The sequence below is a fragment of the Zootoca vivipara genome, chromosome 3 (genome assembly GCF_965207765.1).
Source record: "Zootoca vivipara chromosome 3, rZooViv2.hap1.1, whole genome shotgun sequence".
Classification (NCBI taxonomy): Eukaryota; Metazoa; Chordata; class Lepidosauria; order Squamata; family Lacertidae; genus Zootoca; species Zootoca vivipara.
In genome coordinates, this window is record NC_142586.1 from 59023643 (window position 1) to 59049993 (window position 26351).

The window sequence follows — 26351 nt, forward strand, 5'->3', positions numbered from 1 at the left end:
CCAGTATTAGTGTATGTTTTTTTATAATGGTTCATAGTTCAGCAAACTTATGAAATTGTCATTGTCTTTTGGATAATACAATAAACTTATTGATGAAAGTAGAATTGAATGGAAGGAAATTTTATCCTATCCTTTGGGAGAAGTTTCATCACTTCTTGATATTACACAATGGAACTCTGGCAAACCCTATAAAACTAGATTTTCTTATATCAAGAACTAAGAATTGTCTTACTGACAGTTTCCCACAAATGGTGTCATAGTGAGTAGTTCCACTGAACTCTACAACTAAGGCATCTCTGTTCAGGAAGCTTTGAGCCCAGAGTATAGCTTAATAACCTTCAGTACATGAGTAGTGTTTATTTCATCACTTCTTCCTTCTCCCATCTGATTTATTTTCCATCAGCTTTGTCCAGGAGTCTTAAGTAAGCAGGAAAAACTGATTTACTCCGCAGACTACCTCTCATTCACAGAGGGTTAGCTTGATGATTGCTACTGATGCTAGTGGGTTTGCTGGCCATCTGACATTTGTTCCATTGCACATATGAAGCAGATAACATTGTGAGGTCTTGTGTCACTGCATCTGGCTTAAGACCAACGTTTTGTATTACTTTTGTTCCGGATTATTGAGTTTGCTGACATGGTTCATTGTTGCCTCAGGAAAAAAATGAATGTATATTGTATAAACTCTTTCACAATCAAGCACTGCATATGGTCCAGCAGCATTAGCAGATAGTAGAATAGAATAATAGAGTTGGAAGAGACCACAAGGGCCATCCAGTCCAACCCCCTGCCAAGCAGGAAACACTATCAAAGCATTCCTGACATATGGTTTTCAAGCCTCTGCTTAAAGACCTCCAAAGAAGGAGACTCCACCACACTCCTTGGCAGCAAATTCCACTGCCGAACAGCTCTTACTGTCAGGAAGTTCTTCCTAATGTTTAGGTGGAATCTTCTTTCTTGTAGTTTGAATCCATTGCTCCATGTCTGCTTCTCTGGAGCATTAGAAAACAACTTTTCTCCCTCCTCTATATGACATCCTTTTATATATTTGAACATGGCTATCATATCATCCCTTAACCTTCTCTTCTCTAGGCTAAACATACCTAGCTCCCTAAGCCGTTCCTCATAAGGCATCGTTTCCAGGCCTTTGACCATTTTGGTTGCCCTCTTCTGGACACGTTCCAGCTTGTCAGTATCCTTCTTGAACTGTGGTGCCCAGAATTGGACACAGTACTCCAGGTGAGGTCTGACCAGAGCAGAATACAGTGGTAGTATTACTTCCCTTGATCTAGATGTTATACTCCTATTGATGCAGCCCAGAATTGCATTGGCTTTTTTAGCTGCTGCATCACACTGTTGACTCATGTCAAGTTTGTGGTCTACCAAGACTCCTATTTCCTTTTCACATGTACTGCTCTCAAGCCAGGTGTCACCCATCCTGTATTTGTGCCTTTCATTTTTATTTTGCCCAAGTGTAGTACTTTACATTTCTCCCTGTTAAAATTCATCTTGTTTGCTTTGGCCCAGTTGTCTAATCTGTTAAGGTCATTTTGAAGTGTGATCCTGTCCTCTGGGGTATTAGCTACCCCTCCCAATTTGGTGTCATCTGCAAACTTGATCAGGATGCCCTCAAGCCCATCATCCAAGTCATTGATAAAGATGTTGAATAAGACTGGGCCCAAGACAGAACCCTGTGGCAGCCCACTAGTCACTTCTCTCCATGGTGCTGATAACTCCAAGGTCACAGGTTTGATCCCCATATGGGACAGCTGCATTGCAGGGGGTTGGACTAGATGATCCTCAGGGTCCCTTCCAACTCTACAATTCTATGATTCTAAGAGGAGCCATTGATGAGCACCCTTTGGGTACGTTCAGTCAGCCAGTTACAAATCCACTGAATGGTAGCATTGTGTAGCCCGCATTTTACCAGCTTCTTTACAAGAATACCATGGGACACCTTGTCAAAGGCCTTGCTGAAATCAAGATAGGCTACATAAAGGTGTGCCTTGTTTATTCTCCCTGATGTTAACGATTCTTTGCCATCCTGCACTACTCAGTGACACCATCTAGAAGTTGCTGTGTGCTGACAAGCTGTTACTGCATGGTGTTAAAGGGAATGATTATACTGGGGTAGAACAACCGAGCTAAGTGAAGGGCAGAGAATGGCATTGTACTACAGAGTTGGTTATTAGCATGTGTTCATAAACTAACTGTATCCAACCACTGCAAGACTTTGAGCTCTCAAATTTCAGTGATGCTAAAATTTGGCACCTCCTCCCTCTATTCTACAGCATTTTTTTGACACCCCTTGCAGCACAGCGCAAGTAACTAATGTTACTAGAATGTGTAGAAACCAAGAAAGTTTGAGTGCATCTTGTGTAGGAATCAGTAATGGATGGCAGGGCTGGGCAGTGGTGCTCACCTGACCTCTGGCTGACCACATCACTGCTCTACCAGGAGGCAGAGGGGGAGGCAGTGGTACGGTCAGTGTGGTTCAAGTGCACTGGGGGAACCAATTTGGTGCCCTCACCAAGGAATTAACACCTTGCTTCTGCCTTTGTCCTCCCCTTCTACCTCCCAGTAACACAGCCAACTGGAGGTCAGGTGAGCACTGCCACCCCACCCCACCGTCTGCTACTGGTTGGAGCTAGTAAGAATAAAACCATAAAACCCTACTACCGGTAATTTTTTTAAAAAAAATTTCCTTCCAGTAGCACCTTAGAGACCAACTAAGTTTGTCATTGGTATGAGCTTTCGTGTGCATGCACACTTCTTCAGATACACTGAAACAGAAGTAAATAAAGCACTGGAGAGTGGCCTGCTTTTCTGAGCACGTAGATCCACCTGAGGCATGCTCCTTTTTTCATTAGTTTCCTCCATGTGATAGAAGAACATGAAGGATTGATTAGTAAACCACCTGACTTTTACAAATGGCGCTGTGGTTTAAACCACTGTGCCGCTTGGACTTGCCGCTTGGAAGATCCGCGGTTCAAATCCATGTGATGGGGTGAGCTCCCGTTGTTCGGTCCCAGCTCCTGCCAACTTAGCAGTTCAAAAGCACACAGTGCAAGTAGATAAATAGGTACCGCTCCGGCGGGAAGGTAAACGGTGCTTCCGTGCGCTGCTCTGGTTTTGCCAGAAGCGGCTTAGTCATGCTGGCCACGTGACCTGAAAAAACTGTCTGTGGACAAACGCCGGCTCCCTCGGCCTGTAAAGCGAGATGAGTGCTGCAACCCCAGAGTCGTTTGCGACTGGACTTAACTGTCAGGGATCCCTTTACCTTGCATGCATAGCTCTTGATGATGTGGAGTGCTTATATGCATATGCTCCTTTTTCCTGCCCTAAATCACATCCCAGGCTGTTGTAGTACCTTCAGTAGGAAATCATTATTTTGGGGGAGGAGTGAAATGGTAAAACATAATGTGGGAAATGGGGCTATTCTCCTATGTGTCATTGTCCCAGTCCAGATTGACTTTCTCTGCAGCTTTTTATCAAGAATGTAAAATGGCAGGTTCTGCCTAGGTTATTGTTAATGAAATGTGTAGTTTGGCCATGACAATGCCTGTGGATGTCCAAGAAAAGACCCTGAAAGAGCCAAAAGGAACTCCAGTAATTGCTGGATGCCCTGAATTATCAGCAGCACATTTGGCCAAGCAAGTATGGAAGGAAAAATGTGAATAAAGCCGCAGCACTGATTTATAATAATGAAGTGAAATGTATCCATTTTAAAAAAGGGAAAGATTGAAAAGAGGTAAGTCAAGTTTCTTACACACTTAGGACACACCCCTAAAACTATTCTCTATGATGAAGTCCTGTTATACAACTGCATCATCAAAAAGAGACTTGCACCTAAAACAAATTATATCAGGCTGCACCACTGACCCAAAAGAGATTGTTCCTGACTTTGTCAATCTACCAGGGACAAAAGTAGAAGAGAAAATGACAGGCTGACACTGCCAGGCAGTGCCCAACATTAAAAGGGCCCGTCACATGTGCATGACATCACATGTGCAATGCCCCCCCCCCAGCCCAGCTAGGCCTACTTGGCCCATCCATGCACCACCAGCAGCCGTACCTTTGTGAAAAGGATGTGCGGGGTAAAGATGCTTCACCCTGTGTGTCCCTGGCAGAGGTCGGCAGGAGGGTTCTCTGGCGCGCGGTGAAGACTCTTCGCTGTGCCGCATCCCTGGTGATCTTCAAAAGGACATGACAGGGCCAAACATCTTAGTTCTGTGCATCCTTTTGAGGATGGCCAGGCCAGCCTCCTCCTTGAAAATATTGGGGGCCCTGTCTGCTGACAGGTAAAACCAATCAAACCTGTCACGAAGAATCTCCAGCCAATTGTGGGCAAGTATATTTCCTTTTCACAGTGGGGGCTGGCCTGTATTTGCTTACAGACAGCCTCAGCTGCTCACCAAGAACAGCAGGTAATGCAACAGAGGTTCAGATTTGGGGATCAGACCTGTGGGGATCAGACCTGCCACAGGTCTGATCCCCAAATCTGTACCTCTGTTGCATTACTTGTGGCAGACCTGTGGCAGACCCAGGTGCCAACCATGTCTTTGTATCATCCACAACGTGAGGGGTTCATTCACCTCTTCATCTACCGGAGTGACATAACTGTCAAGAATGGCCTTCTGTGTTCTACCGTATGTAGGACAAAGTGACGGGCCTCTATGTAAAGGACCACTTTGCAATTGGCTAAAAAGTAGCTGTATTTTAACAAAGGAACTTCAAAGGGATGTGAAACAACAGAATTTCAATGCTGCAAGTGGTGCAAGTGCACCAATTAATCAGTACAATGGGTTTTTATCACACTGTGTATGTTAATGTCAGGATGCCTGTGCTACTAACTACTGGGTTTTTTTATGAATGACCACTGTTGATAATGCAATTATCACTGTATTTGTCTGCATTTCATTTCCTTCTGACACCACTGTTTATAGTTCCCCCATCATCACCATTAATGTATACTGTATTCCTGAAGTACAGAAAACATTTCACACATCTGACAGTAAATCTTTTTGCCTTTAAAATGCCACAAAAATGTTTGTTGTTTGTACTTCTAAAGACTAATGTAGCTACCCTTTGAGAACGGCTTCAGATTATGTTCCAAGGCCACCTCGTCTTTCTAGCATATCCCACAACATAGCTTTGTTGCTATTTTTATCATTCCCCCCCCCATTGTTCATCTGTTCTTGAGAAAGAACACTGTGTTTTTAACACCCATTCTTCTTGACAATTCTATGTGGATTCTGTGTTTATATCTAAATGATTCCGTTGAAGAATGAAATAAAGATGGATTCAATTAGTTCAACTGTAAGTGAGCAATAGCCCTTCTAAGGGAGATGTTTCCCGAAGCCCATAATATGAATGATTTTACTTCCTTTGGGCTATGCTACTTATAACTGCCTATAGTTTATTCATGTTTGCTATCAACACAAAAGCAGTTATGCCTGTCATAGCAGCCTGTCACCCCACCCTAGGGAAAAAAAGTCATGATTTCCCCCACCACCGTCCTTGAGTTTTTAATCTATCCTAGGTTGCTAGTAGCAACACCTGAGCAACATTTGCTCTTAGGCTATATTTAGACCTATTAAATTCGAGGTGGAAATGATTGCAAGCTAATCACAAATATGTTTTCATGGCAAGCCCCAGGTGGTTAATACGGCATATATAAACTCCCAGGATTTGATACCCCAACAGTTTTTTAAAATAAATAAATAAATAATATACAGTATCGGTAAGCAATTTTGTGAAGGGCCTGCCAGGTGTTGACTGGTACACAATTCTTAACCGGGCCCAAATCTTGACTGCTTGCCTTACACCTCAGTGAGAAAGCAAAGGATGAAATTTGCTGTGTGGCATTTATTTGAACATAATATCTCCCTGACTACCCAAATGTCACATTATTTCTGGAGACAAACGACAGCTGTATCCAGGTAAACACAGCACAGCCTAATTAATTTGCTGGCTTCTCCCTGAAGTAAGAGATAAGGAAGCATGAATTTCCATGACACACATCACACACCAGGTTGTGAATGCTTTCTAGAAAAAGTCATATATATCTTTAGAACTTCCAAAGCAACATCTCTGTTGTTGTTTAGTCGTGTCCAACTCTTCGTGACCCTATGGACCAGAGCACGCCAGGCACTCCTGTCTTCCACTGCCTCCCGCAGTTTGGTCAGACTCATGTTGGTGGCTTCAAGAACACTGTCCAACCATCTCGTCCTCTGTCGTCCCCTTCTCCTTGTGCCCTCAATCTTTCCCAACTTCAGGGTCTTTTCCAGGGAGTCTTCTCTTCTCATGAGGTGGCCAAAGTATTGGAGCCTCAGCTTCATGACCTGTCCTTCCAGTGAGCACTCAGGGCTGATTTCCTTCAGAATGGATAGGTTTGATCTTCTTGCAGTCCATGGGACTCTCAAGAGTCTCCTCCAGCACCATAATTCAAAAGCATCAATTCTTCGGTGATCAGCCTTCTTTATGGTCCAGCTCTCACTTCCATACATCACTACTGGGAAAACCATAGCTTTAACTATACGGACCTTTGTCGGCAAGGTGATGTCTCTGCTTTTTAAGATGCTGTCTAGGTTTGTCATTGCTTTTCTCCCAAGAAGCAGGCATCTTTTAATTTCGTGACTGTTGTCACCATTTGCAGTGATCAAGGAGCCCAAGAAAGTAAAATCTCTCACTGCCTCCATTTCTTCCCCTTCTATTTGCCAGGAGGTGATGGGACCAGTGGCCATGATCTTGGTTTTTTTGATGTTGAGCTTCAGACCATATTTTGCGCTCTCCTCTTTCACCCTCATTAAAAGATTCTTCAATTCCTCTTCACTTTCTGCCTTCAAGGTTGTGTCATCTCTGTTACTTCTGAATAATTCAAAGATGTATGTCGGTCAAAACCTGAATATATCTGACCAGGTTTCAACAAACCTCCTTGCTTTGGCAAAGGTGGTACCTTAACTCTGGCAACTCTGCCGAGGTGGGGGGCAGGGTTGTCTCGGCAATTGCTCTGTGGTTCCTGCAATTTCCCCAGACTTGGGAAGAAGTCTGGGAATTATTTCAAAGATTTGACCAAGCTCTCCAAAGAGTTTCTGCCAAGGCAGATGAAACTGGTTTTTTATTTTTCCTGCTGAGGAGCAGAAAAGGCAGGGGTGGGGTGTACAGTGAACACTTTCCCTCCACCTCTCTGTCGGCAAACGCAAGGTGCAGAGAGGGTTGGAAGTTCCTGCCTCAGGGCGCTCAGTGCACTTTGTGGCAGCATCTCCCAATGGTACAGACTCCCTACTAGTTGCGGGATGAGAAACTTGACAGTTGGGGTGACTACAACTTTTGACTTGGTCAGCAGAAATGTTTTAGAGCCCTGTATTTAACTTTTCTTCAAGGCTACACTTACAGTAGTACTGCATCTTCCCAGCCATATTTTGTTCCTTTGCTTTATATTTTTAGCTCCATGTGGCATGCCCGAATTGAGAATTTTCATCATATGCTTATTGATGGGGGCAATGGAACTGTCCCATGACTGTGACCTTTAATAAGATGATGATACTACTATTATTCAATGTGTAATTCTTTACAGACTGTTACTCCACCACCACTGAACTCTGTCACATAAGTAATCATGTAGACGTTTTTTTTTTTTTAAGAATTGCTGCAAACAAACCGGGAAGACTTCACTTACTCCCTAGCACCAGTGACCCACCTTTTCTATGTAAAGATGACATGCTTGTATTTGTCTGTGCTAGAATACCTGTCTAAAGGTAAAGGTAAAGGGGCCCCTGACCATCAGGTCCAGTCGTGTCCGACTCTGGGGTTGCGGCGCTCATCTCGCTCTATAGGCCGAGGGAGCCGGCGTTTGTCCGCAGACAGCTTCCAGGTCATGTGGCCAGCATGACAAAGCTACTTCTGGTGAACCAGAGCAGCGCACGGAAACGCCATTTACCTTCCCGCCAGAGCGGTTCCTATTTATCTACTTGCACTTTGACATGCTTTTGAACTGCTAGGTAGGCAGGAGCTGGGACCGAGCAACGGGAGCTCACCCTGTTGCAGGGATTTGAACCGCCGACCTTCTGATCAGCAAGCCCTAGACTCTGTGGTTTAACCCACAGTGCCACCTGGGTCCCCTAGAATGCCTGTCTAGTCAGCTATAAAAAACAAGAAAATGTATAAATAGCAGTCTCCCCCCCCCCAATTCCCTATAGAGATAGGAGATGTTGCTATTCATCTTGAAAAGGGATGGACATATTAAAAGCACAATGGGTTAGTATACACTAACTGTCAGTTCCTTGCATCTGATGTGAAGGACCAAAAGTTACAAAGGGCATTTCCAGATCATTGGTGTTTTGTGGTGGAATTCAGTCACAAACCAACAAATGCAGGTTGCAAAATCAAAGTTTATTTGGAGCTCTTGCACAACTTTCCACATCAGACCTTTTGCGATAAGCAAAGTCATGGGGAAATGTGGGATTATGTGTGCTAGATGCCAGAATATCTAACATCCCTGCAAACAAACCAGAATGAATGCTGAATAAACAGGTCATATGGAAAGAGGCAAAGTGTGTTGGGTTGTAAACTTTCTCCATCTCCTCAATCAGCCTTTGAGGACAATTGGGTTTGTTAACGTTCTACAGATGTTGTAAGAAGAAAAGATTCAATTTGTGCCAATTCTCATTTCCATCTCAGTTTTAATTCAGAGCTTGAATTAATGAGCCATTTCCATTCTCTTCACATTTGAAGTCTTTTACTGCCAGAATGAAGTAGTTGAACTTCCATTTTACTATCGGCTTCTCACAGCCAGCGACTGTGTTTCTGTGACCTTGCTAGTGTTCTAGATTTTAGTTGGCCTGTCATGTCACATCTCAGACCTGGAAACAAGAAAAAGGCAGCTCAGCCAATTCCCAAAATGGAACGTGGGAAAGGTCACTGATTTGCATTGATGGCATTTACATTTTAATAACTCCTTCAGTTTCAGGCAGGATCCCCCCCCCCCTACGGAATTATAGCTTCTCTGTTCACACTGTGCAAAAGCTATTTGAGGAAGACACCAAAGGAGGGTTAGACAAGCAGTTTCTTTCCTAATCATAAAGAGCCAGCCAATAGGATCTGCACTATTTCTCTCATTTTAATGATGGAAGAGGGTTTCCTCATCACATTTCTTTCTTTCTAGCTCACCACAATAGGAATGTGAATACAGTACATTGGTCCATAGGTTTCTCTAATTTCACCGCCATCCTGTAGGTTCTTGTCTGCTCTCAGCCCAAACAGTGCACCTTATGAATAATTAGGGCAGCTCCACACATTTTGTTTGCTGCAATTGACTCCCTTGCTGCCTTAGCCCCTTAATTCCAAACATGTTCACAGGGTTACAGGCAGGGCCGTCTTAACCATATCTGGTGCCCTGGTGCCAAGATACCTCCGGCGCCCCCCGTGAGTGAGAGAGCGGCCTGAAGCCGATCAAAAACTGAGAGGCATGGAGGAGTCGGCCCCAGGCTCCCGCTCCCCGCGTGAAGCTCCGGAGGCACGCAGGGAGCGCGAGCCTGGAGCCACTGCGCTGCACCTCTCAGCAATTCAGGTGGCCCCAGGCCAGCGCTCCCCGCGCACCTCTGGAGAACAGCCTGAAGCCGCTCAACAGCTGTGGCAGAGGCGGCCCCAGGCTCGTGCTCCCCGTGCACCTCTGGAGAGCTGCCTGAAGCCGCTCAACAGCAGAGGCGCGCGGAGGCAGACACCAGCGTTCGGCGCCCCTTCCGTGCCCCTGATGGCCAGGCACCCTGGCACCTTGCGCCACCCAGCCCGGGCCTAGGGACGGCCCTGGTTACAGGTTTAGGAAACAAGGCAGCAAGGATCCTATGCACAACAAATAGTCAGAGCAGTCTTATACTTGGATGCATAGGATGCTTTTGCTAAACAAACAAACAAACTCACTAATCATCCTCAATCAGCAATCCCTTTGCTTCTAAGGCAAAGTAGAAGCTTGAAGGAGGGTCATGGTGGAGAAAGGAATGGCCCATTCCGAAATCACAGGCTCTCAACTGCAGCAACATGCAGTCAATTTACTATATATATATATATATATATATATATATATAATCACTTAGAGGGACAGGAAATGACACAATGACAGTTCATTTTGTTAACTGTTGTGATGGGACTATAGATGGTCCATTAGCATTTATTAGAGCTTTAGCTAAATGCTTTTCTCAAGAACAGGGAGGCAACTACCGTAATTGAATCAGTCCCGGTTTTTTAATGCATTTTGTTGCTTCTGAGGTTTGTTTGTTTTTTAAAAGAAATCTGATTTTTATCAGTTAAAAGGATACGGCTGTAGATCAGCCTTTATCAGCCTGGTGCTCTCCAGATCTCTCGGGCTACAGCTCCCTTCCTCCCCTGACCATTGGCCGTGCTCGCTGGGGCTGATAGGAATTGCAATCCAAAATGTCTGGAGGACAATGGGTAGGGAAAGAGATGGTGGGCATTTTGCTGAAATGCACACAGTTGCTATGCAGTGAGCCATAAAAGGTAGCACTGGCTTTCACTTGTAAATAAAGCACTCACTGGCTCAGTTGTAATGGAATACAGTATGTCTGCTTCCTCTTCTACTGAAAAAGTGGAAGTCTGGCTGATTGCCAGCTGACCAGAAAAATGGTAGTGATTGGAAGATGTAGTTCTTAAGATACCATAGGTGCAAATGAACCAAATTGGAGCATGCAGAAATGTTCAGAATGTGCACACAGGCATGCCTTCCCACTTGCTGTTCCTTTTAAACTTGCCAAAGCCCCTGAAAAAATTAGAGTGGTAGCAAGGAGTAAATAACACTACCGTATTTCCTTAAACATCTGGATTCAGCTCCTAGAATCTAAAGCAGGCATCCCCAAACTCTGCCCTCCAGCTGTTTTCGGACTACAACTCCCATCATCTCTAGCTAACAGGACTAGTGGTCAGGGATGATGGGAATTGTAGTCCCAAAACAGCTGGAGGGCTGAGTTTGGGGATGCTTGATCTAAAGTCTCTAGGTAGAGAAGCTTACCAGCTCAGACCAAGCAGTCAATAGAGCATGAGACGCTTAATCTGAGGGTCATGAGTTTGAGTCCCAGGTTGGGTAAAAAGATTCCTGCATTTTAGGGGGTTGGACTAGATGATCCTCGTAGTCCCTTCCAGCTCTACAATTCTATGACTCTAATATGCATTAAGTGTGATTGTAGTGGTGGGGAATCCAGGCTCCAGTCCCTGGTCTTCTGGTTCTTCTCTGTTTCATTAAACAGCTGATCAGTTGTTATGGTAACCAAAGGGCCGTGTGCTTTCTTTGCCCCCATTCCCTCCTTTCTCTCGAGAAAGTTAAGAAATGATTTGTCTCCAATTTTAACCATGGTTCCCTCTTAGCCAGGACTTTCTATTTGCTTCAAATTCTGGTTTCAGATCTTAGCTAGATGCATCCCTCTTCAGGTTAGTGCTGTTGCCTCTCATAACTGCAGTTAAGTGGGATGGGGGTAATTTGCTCCAAAGAGGAGAAGAGCTGTGTGGAAGGAAGATATAATCCTCCAGCCTATTCCTGATCCTGTAGCCACATCTTAGAGGCTTCTAATATTGCTCAGATCCATGCATTTAAACCACTACTTTAACAGTCTTAGCTCCCCCTCAAAGAATCCCAGGCACTTTTGTTTGTTCAGGGGAGTTTTTACTCTGCATGAGGGTAAAGTACAGTTACCAGGACACTTGGGCAGAAACCACGACTGTTAAAGTGCTTTAAATGTGTGGTGTGGATGTAACCATTAGCTACAGGCTCCTCCGGTCTGGTGTTATTTTGCAGATGTTCTTGACACAATAATAGTGCTTTATTAATTGTTCTGCAATGGTTCACCAATGCTACCACATTATTGCTGCCCAGAGAGACTATATCACAACAAAAGGAAGACAAAACAAACCAACTCAAAGCATCTGTGCTTTGAAAAGTTACAAGATTTCAGCAGGACGTTACAGGATATGCACAGAGACTGCAAATGGAGCGGTATGACCACCCCAAAACTTTTGCCGGGACAAACAGCATTGTCAAATGGATCACATATCATGGATGTTGGATGAACAGGACACCTGGAAGGAACCTGCAATTGCTTCTTTTATTACGTGCTATGATGAATGTTTGCATCAAATAAGACTAAATGTAACACATGCTGTGAATTGCCTTTCAAGAGCCAAATACAATAGTTACAATGTAGGCTTTCTGAATGCATATTCCTAAACAGTTTCTTTTTCTTTGGCCATCAGGGAGAAGTGCCTCCTTCCACTCCAGCTTGCTTTGGAAAGCAAAAATGTGAAGCTGGCCCAGCATGCTCTAGCAGGGATGCAGGTATATGGCAATGAGGTTCTGCTGCAGCTGGATGGTGCCCTGCTGACATTTTAGTTGCTAAGGCAGGGGTGGGGAATCTCTTTCAGCTTGAAGGCCACGTTCTCTCATTGGCAATCGTTTGGGGGCCACGTACCAGTAGTGAGTGGGCAACCGATGGACTCAATTCTTGCTACAATTCAACTCTGCAAAAACCAGATATTTTTACACATTGATCTCTAAATATCTCCTCAGGCCCATGGTAGTTATGCGGTGGGGTTCAACAGGGCACTGTTTTGTCCCCAGTGCTATTCATATGAAGCCACTGGGAGTGATCATTAGAAGTTTTACTGCAGGATGTCATCAGTATGCTGATGATACCCATCTCTATTTCTCCATTACATCGGATTCAGAAGAAGTTGTGAAAGAATGGGGCCCGGGCACAGATGCAGTGGTGGACAGGATGAGGGCCAGTCAGCTGAGTCTGAATTCTGGGAAGACAGGGCCCTTATGAGTGGCTGGTTCTTGGATCTGATGGTTCTTGGTCAGTTGTTTCCCCTGGATGGGGTTGTGCTCCCTCTGAAGGAGTTTGGGGGTACTCACTGGACCATCATTGTCACTTGAGGCACAGGTGACCTCTGTGGCAAAGAATGCCTGTTATCAGCTTTAGCTGGTACACATGTCACAGCCATTCCTGGACAGGGATAACCAGACTGCGGCAGTTCATGTACAGTGGTACCTCAGTTTTCAAACGTCTCCATTGACAAACATTTCAAAACTTGAACACCGAAAATCCATAAGTAAATACTTCCGTTTTTGAATGTGCCTCGAAAGTCGCATGGCTTCCGCTGAGGTACCACTGTATTTTTATCAATTTTCTCTGTAAATTTGCAGACACCCCCCGCCCTTTGCGCCTTGGTTTTCGAACATTTTGGAAGTCGAACAGTCTTCCGGAATGGATTATGTTTGGAAACCAAGGTTCCACTGTATTGGTAATTTCGGGACTGGATTATTGCAATGTGCTTAATGTGGGACTGCCCTTGGGTCTGGTCCAGAAGTTTGAGATTGTGCTAGTGCAGAATGCTGTGGCAGGAACAGACTTTTGCCAACACATTACACAAATGTTAAATGTTTTTTTTAAAGGAAGGGAAGCCCTGTTTTGGGGGGTTTAGGTCAAACTTGTTGAGCTTCTTTTAGGAGGGAGGGAGGCCCATTTTTGTTTAGGGCTTCAGGTCATAGTTCAACTTTTTTGAGGGAGGAGGAAAATTTTGGGTGAGCTTTTTTTAGGGGTGCCAGTGACCTACCAGTGATCTACCACAGACATCCAGTGATCTACTGGTAGATCACAATCTACCTGTTGGACGTGCCTGCTGTAAATCAAGCAGAGAGAAAGCTGCTTACAAGGCTCCTGTACATGCAGAGTTCCAGCATCACAGCGTCACCCAGAGGCACCCACAAATATGAGTTATCCCTCTCTCTATTTCTTCCTTCCTTCCCTCCCTCTTCCATCCTTAATAAAATACGGGGGGGCAGATAAGCCCCACATAGAAAGCCCATCAACATGGGGGGATGACTCTTTCAAATACGGTATTTACCAGTAATTGGGGGGGGGCACCTAGGCCTCTAGGAGTTGGATGCTATGCCTAGGAGTAGGACAATTCAAGAAAGCAGAATGATGCATATGCTATGGTAATATATCAATAGAATCATAGAATTGTAGTCGGAAGGGACCACAAGGGTCATCTAGTCCAACCCCCTGCAATGCAGGATTTTTTCCCTAAGGTGGGGCTTGAACCATGGTTGAAATATTATGCTGATATGCAGCAACGCCTCGGAGCCGTCGTGGCTGCGGCCGTGTCTTGCCTCGCCCTCGCCCGCCCTGCCACCCCCTCTCGCCTGCCCGACCCTCCCGTCCTCTCCAGCCAAGCAGGGTAGCCGCCAACGCTACCAGCCCCAGAAGCACAAGGTGGCCGCTGCTGCCGCCGCCACAATTTCATCAGGCCCGCTGGCCCTTTAGCCCCGCCCACTTCATGGCCCCGCCCCTTCCGTGCCTTGGCCCCGCCCCTGAACGACCATGGCTTCCCCCCCCTAGTTTTGATCCTGGCTACGCCCCTGCTAGCTAGGAACGATGGGAGATCATTGAGGGGAGCACTATTAGTGGTTTCCCATAGGCCAGAAGCATGAGTTAAATCAGTTAGGAGTTGTGCCTTGGCTGTCGTGGGCCCAACTCTATGGAACTACCTCACCACAGACACCACCCCTACTGAGTTTCAAATGCCTGGGTCAAAACTCACTTTATTTCAGGAGGCCTTTGGACCTTGAATGCATCTCTGATGCTTTACATTATTTTCTGACATTTTAAAATTCTGAGGATTTTTGAGGTTTACTTTAAGCTTTAAATTTTGTATATTATGTATTTCATTGTTGTAAGCTGCTTTGAGAACTGCATGGTGAACAATGGGGTATACATTTTAAAATATAAAAAACAGAATAAGGTATTTGGGGGGGTTAATATGATTTTTATACCAGCATTATGTATCAAGCAAATCAAGAATCTCTGTGATTAAGCAGTCACATTCTCTCTTTGCAGAAGCTACTGTCTGACGAGAGATTTGTAACCATGGAAACAGACTCTGATGACAAGCAGTTGCTTAATCAAATGCTGAATGCAGTCAGAGTGACTCCTTCCCTCAACGAAGACCTGCAGGTAGAAGTCATGAAGGTTAGTATTTAACAGACGTCAGTACTTACGTGGCTGAAGGGGAGACTTCCTGACTGACTCAACTCTGCAGCTCTCTGGAGCTTCTCTGAATCCTTAGTAACATTTCTTACGTCATGGTACGAAACCAGCTCTCATATTTTTTGTTGCAAGTTGAATTCAGCTTTACCAACTGAAGTCTGGATTCATAGGGCATCATTGTGTCAACATGACATTTATGACAGAAGATTTAAATTGCGACCACACTGTTGAGACGGAAAATCCTAGAAACGACTGCATGCAAAGAGTTTTGCATTTTTATGCCTAATGGAAAAAGCAGGTGTCTTTAACAAACAGCATTGCCAGTAGCAGATGGCATGGTGGGGTGCCACCTTATCGGGGGGAGTGGGGACGTTGACGCAGTGCAAACACACCGTCAGGTCAGGAGCACCAGATTGGCTCTGCAAGTGTGCTTGCACCTCACCCCCTTGCTTTTTTGCTTCCCAGTAAGCAGCAGGAACAAACTGGAGTTTGGGTGAGTGGGCCCCACCCCTACCATGCTGGCTGCTATTAAGCATTGCACTGTGTGATAAAGGAGACTGCATATAATGTTTACCGTATGTAAGGTGGCTCATCATGGGCTGATGGGATGAGAACGTGTGGGGCGGGGGGAAAGGTTAACATTGTGGGTTGTTCTTTTTTTTTCCCTGAGAAGCTTTAAAAAAACACCCTTGCGCTCAAAATACTCCAGTGCCAGAACTGAAGTGTGAGACTTGTAAATCCTTTGTATATTTAATGCACACTGCTGTTCCTAGAACTATACACACTTTAATTGCTGAGAATGAAATCAGGAGGAGTGCTTCCTTGGCATGCAGCCTTGTGCACTGGAGATGAGGGGAGGCCATTAGATCCTTGTTCCAACTGACTTTTGTCATGTCAGTTCCTTCCTGGAAAAGATATGCCTGACTGGTGAGAAGTAGTGTTAAGATAGATGGTTTTTCACCTTTGGGGTATATAAGAGAAGGATGTGTATGAAAGTGAGTGCTGAAAATGAATATTTGTGTTTGTGGAAGCGTGTTATTTTGTAAATGGAAAAGCAAAGGGATATTTAGAACCTAGGACCCCATTGCAAGGACCCCATACACAGTGACTGCAAGGGCCTGCTGAATGCAGAAACAGAAAACAACCTCATGGCATTCTACAGTGATGTTTCGTGACGGGGGTGAGGAGACTTACACCCCAACACCCATAGCAATAATAAGCTTAAGATCAGGGCTGGCAGCCATACCCAAACCTAAATCCTTTAGCATTATTTAGCAAATTCCAGGAGGCAGGTACATAAATTATAAAACATTGCTGCTATTATGTTCTTGCGACATTAAATGTCTAAATGAGCACTAGTATCACCAAAGAGCTGTTGAGAGAGGCTGGGAAAGTGTCCCTTTTCCTTCTTTTTCTATCCCAAAACATTCTCTCCACTATGAGCCTTGAACAAGGCTACTGTTCCAGGCTGCAGCCTTGGACAGACGGATGTTTCCGAGGAAGTGGGGATACATGCAGGTTCTTAAACTGCTATGTTATCTATTTAATATATAAGGAAATACCTAATCCTAAAGGAATTCAAACTGTCTAAAACCTAGATAATTCCTGTGAGACCTCTTATATTTAATTTAGCACCATCAGCCAGTTACAACTTCAGAATTTATCCATTTATTTTTTGAATTTATACTCCACCCTTCATTGCATGAAGGATGAATAAGACATGAAAATGCATAGGGTTCACTCTATGGCTAACTTCCAGAATCCTTTTGGAATTGCACAGATTGAATTTCTTTTCATGATTTCTTTTAAAGTTTTTTTAAAAGGACATATGTTAGAATTAGACTGTAGACTCAAAGTCTTCACTGCTATTTGTACTAAATGCTTTCAAAGTGGGTGGGGTTTGGGGGTTTGTTTTTGCATTTTTCTTTTGGTGCAATGGGATTTTTCTGCTTTGTCCGCAAGAACATGTGCCATCTTGACAAGAACAGCACCAAATTTAGTCAGGTCAGCTATACGGGTGCTATCTGATCTTCTGCTAAGGCCAAGCATCCTTGTTTACTAATCTGAATGATGCAACTACCTATTTGTCACCTCATAGCAGACCAAACTTTGGAAATGTCTCTCTGACTTGGTTTTGTAAGATTCTAAAGCGTCTACAAAGATGTCAGGAAATACCAAACCCTTTCTGCACCCAAGTTGTTCACACTTTGCACTTATAAAAAATACCTATTACATTACCCCCATCACTAATTATTGTCCAACTCCCATATAATCTACTAGTGGCCTTGTACCGGGCATTACTCAGGAATTCTAAGAAACTATACCAAAAATAAAGTAATGCAATTTTGAAATCAGTGGTTAAAATCAGCGCAGTTTTGAAAGGTCCAGTTCACCATCTTGATTCCAAATGGCATCCAGTTGTATCCACACTTAGATCTGCTCCTTGGCCTTTGGAACTATTGTGCAAAATTTAGTTTGATATCCTAAGAGATGTCCCAATGCCAAGTGAACAGACAAATAAACAACTTTACAAAATGTGTGATAGATAAGCTGCTATTTCACTAATGCATAGTCTAGATGCCATATTCCTGATCACAAACTACCGTATTTTTTTCTGTATAAGACACCCCCATGTATAAGATGACCCCTCTATTTTTGAACCCAAAATTAAGAAGTCAGGCCAGAGCCCAAACCAGAACCTGGGCCACCCACACCAGAGTCCAAACCTGAGCCCAGGCCACACGCACCAGAGCCAGAGCCCCTGTGCATCCACCATGCATGAATAAGATGACCCCAATTTTTACTTACATTTTAAAGCAGGCTTCCTCAACATCAGCCCTCCAGATGTTTTTGGCCTACAACTCCCATGATCCCTAGCTAGCAGGACCAATGGTCAGGGATGATGGGAATTGTAGTCTCAAAACATCTGGAGGGCCAAAGCTGAGAAAGCCTGTTTTAAAGCAAAAAACATTGTCTATACACGGAAAAATACAGTACATTTAAGAATGGAATCATGCATGCTTAATAACTCTCCCATCCATCTCAGGGATGAATTTCTCCTGTTCTTCTCTCAATGATCTTTACTGGAATAAGGATTACATCAGCACTGGAACTGGTGAATTTTGTGAATGACCAATAACTCAGAGATATACTAGGGAACATTGACAGTCTCCTAAATGAGGTTGTCAACATTCTCTAGCGAATGTCTGACAAATGAGGGCATAGTAATGCTGACATTAACACAATTCATCGGAGATTCTCACTATTCAGATGTGAATGGGAACATTTACCAAATTCCTAGCATACTTTGTAACAAATATACACCTTTACTTTCATATTTCCCTTTTTGTCAAAGTCTCATTTCCTTTTATTACATCATGTTGCAGTGCAGAGTTAAAGGTCTGTCATGTTGGCTGCTAAGGAAAGGAGATGCTTCAATACCCTGAATAGTAGAAGCATGTTCCGAATGGTGTTTCTGCGAGATTCTTAGTCTCCTGTATCTAATTCAGCCCATTCCAGATACTCTGTGTTCTTCCAAATGCCTGCCACAGGAACCTAGCAACACTTATGTGGGTAGATCTACAAGTCACTATTTGGGGGAAAAACAAACATTAGTTATAATAACATTGCCAATTTATTTAATGGAGCCCCAGATATTGCTTGACACGCGATAGTTTTGCTTTCTCCTTCACTTTTATCTCCATGCCGGTAAAAACCACCAAATTTCTGTGGTTCTAGTTGCAGACATAAGAGTTTTTCCATTAATAAATAAATAAAAGTCATCCCCAAATATGAACCCTTTAGCAGTGCAGGAGAAGATCCCAGCAGGTATAGAGAGATTATCTGCACTTTACAGGTAGATTTGAATGGAATATTGGGTGTCTGCTTTCACCGATATGGCTAACACCTGCATTCCTCAAACCTTAACCTAGTTGCCTCCCAATGTTCTGGACTTCAGCTTCCATCACTGGCGATTTAAGCATTGCCCATGCAGCTGGCGACTGATGGGGGTTGTAGCCCAATACATCTGCAGGGCACCCAGTAGGGGCAGACTGTCCTAGGAAATATGGAACTGCTGAGAGAGCTGCTGTGTGCAAAGAAAAGCGAGAGCTGGAAACAACTAATTAATCCCTGCTCAGCTAGTTCCCTGAACTACTGTCAGTTGTGACCTTTTCTGGTATTTATGAGGCTGTCCCCCCCCCTTTACTGTTAATTAAAGTGATAAAAAACCAGGATTGGTGGTATGAATATTTCTTACAATATTAATAGGCTTTGATCCTTGTTTTTCACCCTGACTCTAGAAAAACTAATTTTCATAAATTTAGCAGGTCTGTGTGGTGTATGCCATGCAGGAAAGGAAACAAACAGAAGCCTTTTGTGTGGCTAAAAGAACACACGTAGGAAGGGATTAAAGAAGGACTCTTGATATCTGTGTAGCCACCTGTTCCGTTGAGTGTTTACCCAACTGAGTGGTGGAATATACTTAAAGCGAGCATTTGTTTCTGTGGTGCTTCCTTTAGGGAACCTGCCACCTCCTTTTAATGAATAGTAAATATGTAACTTACCTAACAGGAAACTGATGCTCTAGTTGTGGTCCCCCTTCCTCAATCTTTCCATAGATTCAATTTTGTGTGTGAAATAGCAAGTGAGACCTGATCCTCCTAGGCTTGCTTACCTGGCTTGTTTAAGTTACATTTTATTCTTGCCTTGAGGTTACACTGACCTGTCATCTTAAACTTTAGTAAAAAGGAGGCTTTTAGGCAATATCAGATCATCCTGTCCATCGGGTATGAGTGGTGGTAAATAGAGCAATCTATTAAAGTTGAACCTTCCTGGATTGTAGCCAATGGTGGTTTTGCAGAAGCTGAATGCTACTTGCAGAAGGTGAGACACTTGTTCCCCCCCCCCCAATTCCTCCACCACCAATGTTTAATGTTAAGAAACAATTATAAAAGGCTCACAGATGGCAATCCTGTATATGCTTACTTGAAAGAAAAAATTCCATTGTTTTTCTTTTTCTGCCTTTGGTTCCTACATTCCTTGTATTGTTGTAACTCTGAATGCCAAATCTACTACCAGAGCCATTAAAGAACCCTGTTAAATGATTCTCCTTGTTTCATTATTACTACTGTTGTTGCATATCAGCTGGTTTTTAGTTGGAGTTCTGCCTTAGCACAGCAAATTAATGAAGGCTTTATTTAGAGAATGTACAACATGTCACATACGTGGTTACTCCACTCCTGATATGAGACTTTGCCCAGACATTTGAAGCATTGATCACTCTGAATAATAGTTCCTAGTGGCAGCAGAGCATTTTTACAGCTCCACTGATTAATGGGAAACCATCTTCTTCATCATCTTCATAATTAAATATGCCATGTTTATACAACACATACAGAATTATGAATGTGTTTGCCCTTGTTTTGTTCATGGGGGGCACAAAAAAAAATCACTTGAACCAGGCTATTGGGTTTTATTTCAACAATTGGAGACAACAATAGCTAACTTTTATTGTATCCCAGACTCTGGTCAATATTATTTAGGTTATTTATTTATCTGCATAAAGCTCAATGGAAGCAGCCTATTGAGGCCTACAGAAAGCATGAAAATTGGCACATAGCTGACATATTCCATGTTGCAGATAGAAGCATATCTTGGCCCTGAATGTAGCTTGGCTCCACCTCTCCTTCAAATCAGAACTAGTGAGGACGATGAAGGTCCTGTGTGAGTGTCTGGAGGCGGTTGGTGGATGGATGGCGGCTAACAAATTAAGGTTGAATTCTGACAAGACAGAAGTACTCTTCTTGGGGGATAGGGAAGGGGCAGGTGGGGGGCTCACTGGTCCCCAATAGGGTAACCGTGTCCCTGAAAGACCAGGTGTGCACCCCAAGAGTCATTTTGGACTCACAACTGTCCAAAGGCATATGTTGTCTACTTTATCCCAATTACTGTGGTAGTCCCCCCCCCCTCTCTCTCTCTCTCGTTCCACAGCATTTTCAGCACTGCTCATCTTCAGAGCCCTGCCCTGATTAGCTCATTCATGCCTCAGTTACTTGTCTCTTGTCTATTGCGCCTTTTCTTCAGTCATCATTTCTGTCAACCTGTCCCTCAGGTTTCTTCTTACTACTTGCTTTTAGTCTCCCTGTCCCTTAGCTCTTTACAGTTTATGACCTCTTCAGAGCCTGCCTATTAATAACTTTGATTTGCATTGGTCATCTTACCTTATTCATAGCTGCCTCGAAGCTCCTATCAGAAAGGGAATCTACTGTGTTTCCTGAGCCGCTGTATTGATCATGAGCCAAAGGGCTGCAACTAATTTTCATTTAAAGCAAATGTACATTACATACCCAGGATGTGATTTTTAATTTGTGAATGCCATATGAAGTCTTCATTGCTTAAAAACAAACAAATAAATCTGAGATTAGTGAAGCACCCATTAAATGTTCTCCCAGCCGTATGTGAGCAGTGTATGTATCTACGAGCAGATCCTATGCAGTTGGGGTTGTATTTAATTGATCCAACTATATGGAGCAAAACAAAGCTCTGCCCATGTGGCTGGGTCATTTAGAGATTCTGCAAGGTATGGGGGAATCTGTTAATACATAAGTGTTTTCCCACCCATGACTGAGAGAATATTTAAAAGAGCACCTGAAATGCCCAGCAAACTGTGGGAATATATATATATATTGAAACAGGACTTACAGACAGACAAGTCCTTGTATAATGGGCAAATTTCACAACAGAATTCTAGAGCTGGCTGAAACCCCAAGGAATGTACCTCGCATTCTTCATAGCCTTAATTCTTACCTAGTTGTAAGACTGTGTTGTAGATATGCTGATTATTCCTTGCTTCTATATGCCTGTATTAATACCACACCATTGTTTCATGTTTGTTATACACAGACCCTTGCCTACAGCTCTACTGGACATGGATTTTTTCCCCTTGTTTTCTCTCCCGTCATTCTCAGCATATTAGATTGGAAGTGTTATTACATTTGCTTTATGAAGCTGCCATTATACTCACCTCTCTCTGAATGTGGGTGGTCTAGAGCACATGATTGGAGAAAAGCTCAAGCAACTTGCGTAGATGTGTGCATCTGATGTAAGGGTCTGTTGCTTGCTAGCTGACTGATTAATTTAGCAACATGGAATGCTTGTCACTTAGTGTATTGGGGGGTAATCATGCAAATAGATATGGAGAAAAGATGATTGGGGAATTGGTGTTATAGCTGTGAAAGCTGCAAAATACCAACACACTTGTAGATTTCCAAGCAGTTATTTCTTCTGTGAGATACTTTTGTGTGTATGTGGTATGTTTCACAATAATATTTAATAGGCTCTTAGATTTATAGGTATATAAAATACTCTGTAAAGACTTAACCAGAAATAGGTTGCCCAACCCAGTTCTAGGGGAAGTTGTTTTCGTTCTGATAAAGACGGCATAATCCATTGTTTCTTTTCCTTGTTGAGCTGAAAAATCTCATCAGCATATCAGTTGTGTGGTCTGGGCAACCAAGGAGCAAAGCAGTAGTTTTTTCAAGACAGAAAGCACTCTGGCCGTAATTAAAATCCACATCCTCATTATGGATCACTCATTAATGGAAACAGCATTCATCAGGGCATTTTCAAGAGGACAATCATCCTGATATTGTTTGCCTATTTAGTCGACATTACTACACATAGCAGGCTTTCTCTTTTTATAGGAGAAATTTCTGTTTCATGCTCTTCTTTCCATTTTGTTGAGTAATTTTGGTGCCCTCCTTAAACTGCTCTGAGTTAGAGACCTTGCTCCGGGTATATTGTCTTTTTGAAAAGCAATATTTGTATTACACACAGTATGGCTTTTTAAAGTTGGCACTAGTAATGTGGAATGGGATCCGTAAGGTGATCTTGCAGACAACTTTCTTACTGTGTTTTAGCTGCACATTTAAAACCTTTATAATTCTGAGTTTATTAATTGGTAATGAGAACATTTAACTTTTTACTGGCTCAGTTTCTATTTTTTTAGGCCTTCTCAAGTTTGTGTTATGAGAGAGCAGAGAAATAATACCAACAGAGGCCACTGAAATCCTGTTTTATAACAGGGAGGATCCTATTCTAGTCCTCTTTTCTCCAGATAATGTTTGGGTAGAATCTTTAAATTTCTGCTTGCCATTTTGCAGATACTTTCTTAAAATTTGCATATTACCAGAGTTGAATAATATTTTAAAGCTTATGAAAAGACATTTACAGTATTTTGTGCACTGTTACAGTTTGTACACATTTGTCCTCCAGGCAAAATTCACAGTTCGATGGATATATTTAATAGTCTATAATAGCTACGGTAGCATTTCCCCCGGTAACCACAAATTTCCTATTTCTCGCAATCCAAGGATTGTTAAAGTGTGTGAAAAGACATGTATTTACTTTCAGGCTAACCTTCTCAGGGGCCACTGCAAATCATCCTTCCACAAATCAGAGGCTAGGTGGAGAAGCACAACCCAACATGCTGCGCCATCTCAGCTGTGATTTGGCTTGCCCTAAGCTTGGACTGCTGGGAACTGTTGTAAAGCAGAATTCACATGATGAGTTTTGACAGAGGGTAAATGCCCCATTTTCAGTTTTTTGGTTCATTGGGTTCGATACCAAAATAGACAGTTTCATGTGACATTGAACCTGTCTTTCTTATAACTCATGAATGAATGGAACCCAAGTCACTACATGTGATGATGGGTGGATATGCCTCAGAATAAAGAGCTGGACTTGATTTTTCCACCATGTCAGACTGAGTAGTGACCCCTAGACAATTTGGAGCAGAGTGGGGGAATGTGAAATAGAGTTTTCCCCTAGTCGCTATAAAAGCTAATCAATGACTAGCCATATGCAGACACTTTTGTATGGCGCTCCTTCTTTATTCCTATACTGTACTGTCTTCTGGGCTACATGAATTAATCTGTGGGATCCTGCCTTAAGGAGAGGTTTGATTTGCCCCTCTGGTCTGTTTCTGCCTTGTGATTCTGTGATTAGCAAAGGTAGGACACGTGGTAGACTTGCTTCTCGGTGAACTTCATAGCCTTCACCAGGTCCTACTAAAGCTCTTGCCCTCTGTTGTTCCTTTGATTGCAGGTCCTGCTCTGTATAACATACACTCCAACATTTGAGCTGAATGGGAGTTCGGTACTTAAGATTGCTGAGGTGAGTGCTCTTTCTCCACTGGAAGCCAAACTTGGGCTATGTTAATAAAATAACCTAGCAGTCTGCCGCTAGAATGTGCCTTTAGCAGCTAGGTCAGAGGTAAATTACTCAAATGACAAGAGGACCAACTTAATTTGGACTCATGCATGAATTGAACCTAGCTATCGATTGAATTTACACATTCTATGATTTTTCACCAATGCTTTTTCAGTTCCGATTCAAATATGTAAAGATGGCATGATTCCAATTCATAAGACCAAATAATAAAAGAGGGTAAGTGGATAATTTTTAAAGCTGCTCTCAACTAGGGGCTAGTTCCTACTGAAGTGGTAAGTCTGTGTTAGGGTTCTACTATTTCTGACTGCAGGTTGAAGATTGCATGGTGGAATACACCTCTATATATAATACAATTACCGGTAAAACATATTTCCTGTCCCCCATCCCCAAGAATCTTGCCAACAGTTGTTTAGTGCTCTTCCCCTAATAAACTACAATTCCCAAGATTCTTGGTGGGGGGTGGGATGGGATTTAAATGTAGGGCGCTTATGCAGAATGAATAAGGCTATGCTAGATCTCATGATGTTCCTGATAGCTAGTGTTTTATGTACAGCCATTTTGGTTTTGGTTTTGGTTTTTTTGTATGGAAGAACACTGAATCATGTCACCTCTTACCTGGAGTCTGAAATAGTACATTCCAAATAGAGGTGTATATATGAATGAAATAAGAAAGCCTCTTCCATCAAAATATGAGGAGCTATATTAAAACTATCAGGTGACCATTCAGACTGGAGCCCTAGTAGTTTTCTTCCTTGGGGAAATATTGTGGTATAAATTTAGACTATTTAGACTTGGGTGATTCAGAATTTAGACTGTTGTCAGAAATAGTTCTATTTCATTGAACTTTCCCTTTTATTTATTAAATTTGTATACCACCCTTCATCTGAAGATCACAGGGTGATTCACAACATAAAACAAAAAACATGAAATACATAATAAAAGGAAAATGAAAACAAAACAAAACAATAACCGCCCTCCTACTTCTACCAATTATAATTATGTAGGTAGTCTTATTTTATTACATCTATAATTAAATTGCTTCTGCTGTTCCTTTCTTCCTTCCCAACCAGGTGTGCATTGAAACCTATGTCTCCAGTTACCATCAGCGGAGCATTAATACAGCTGTGCGAGCAACTCTCAGCCAGATGTTGAGTGATTTGACTTTACAGTTACGGCAAAAACAAGAGAATCCAGTGAGTTCTATAGCAACAACAATGGGTTGTGATTTCCTTGCAGTGCTACTTTCCATGTTTTATATTAGCTTTCATACAGTGTAAAGGCCACTTCTGGAAAACTAGCATCCAGCAGAAGTTTAGTGCTCATTTCCATGTTATGGAAATTGGTTCCATGTTAGCATCCAGAAACAAACTGTTTGCACCCCCATTCACCTGGAAAATCACAGGCGTTTTACGTTGCAATTTTATGTGATGAAATTCAGGGCGATATTCCAGCATATAGTAATTTCCTGCCATTTAAAATTTATCTTGATATGGCACTAAATAAATAAATAAAAGGAATGTTGGGATCCAGGGTAAAAGTGGATCCCATTATAGACAAAAAAACTAATGCTATAGTTTGTCTCATTTAGTGCGGGAATTTTTTTCAGAGTCTGGTCCTAGAAACAAACTTCTGCAGCCCTGAAAGCCCATCTGGAAACTCCATTACTCTCCTCTGGATCGGGTTAGAGCAGGCATCCCCAAACTGCGGCCCTCCAGATGTTTTGGCCTACAACTCCCATGATCCCTAGCTAACAGGACCAGTGGTCAGGGAAGATGGGAATTGTAGTCCAAAACATCTGGGGGGCAAAGTTTGGGGATGCCTGGGTTAGAGTCTTGTCTCAGGAGTGGTTTCTATTATTGCTCATATGTCTAGAAATAGAAAAGTGAAAAGTTGTTCTTCAGTAGACATGGGTACTTTCCCATACCTGCGCTAATGACAATATATTTCTTTCCTGAATAGATAGCTGAAAGCCAAGGAGTCCTTCAGGGGTGCAAGAGCCCAGGTATGAGTTCATAACTACTCAGAAACTGGTTTATTTCTCCCCTTCAACTTCCTTCCCCCCCC

General features: G+C 43.0%; 1 protein-coding gene across 2 annotated transcripts in view; it reads left to right on the forward strand.

Annotated features, from left to right (window-relative positions):
- Nucleotides 1-26351, forward strand: part of ARFGEF3 (ARFGEF family member 3) — a 72872-nt gene that overhangs the window by 7107 nt on the left and 39414 nt on the right. For both annotated transcript variants that reach the window (XM_035108881.3, XM_035108883.3), the window contains exons 3-7: nucleotides 12259-12340; nucleotides 14907-15038; nucleotides 24162-24230; nucleotides 25358-25480; nucleotides 26247-26289. In XM_035108881.3, coding sequence (XP_034964772.3) covers nucleotides 12259-12340; nucleotides 14907-15038; nucleotides 24162-24230; nucleotides 25358-25480; nucleotides 26247-26289 — 449 coding nt within the window. The remainder of the gene's footprint in view (nucleotides 1-12258; nucleotides 12341-14906; nucleotides 15039-24161; nucleotides 24231-25357; nucleotides 25481-26246; nucleotides 26290-26351) is intronic.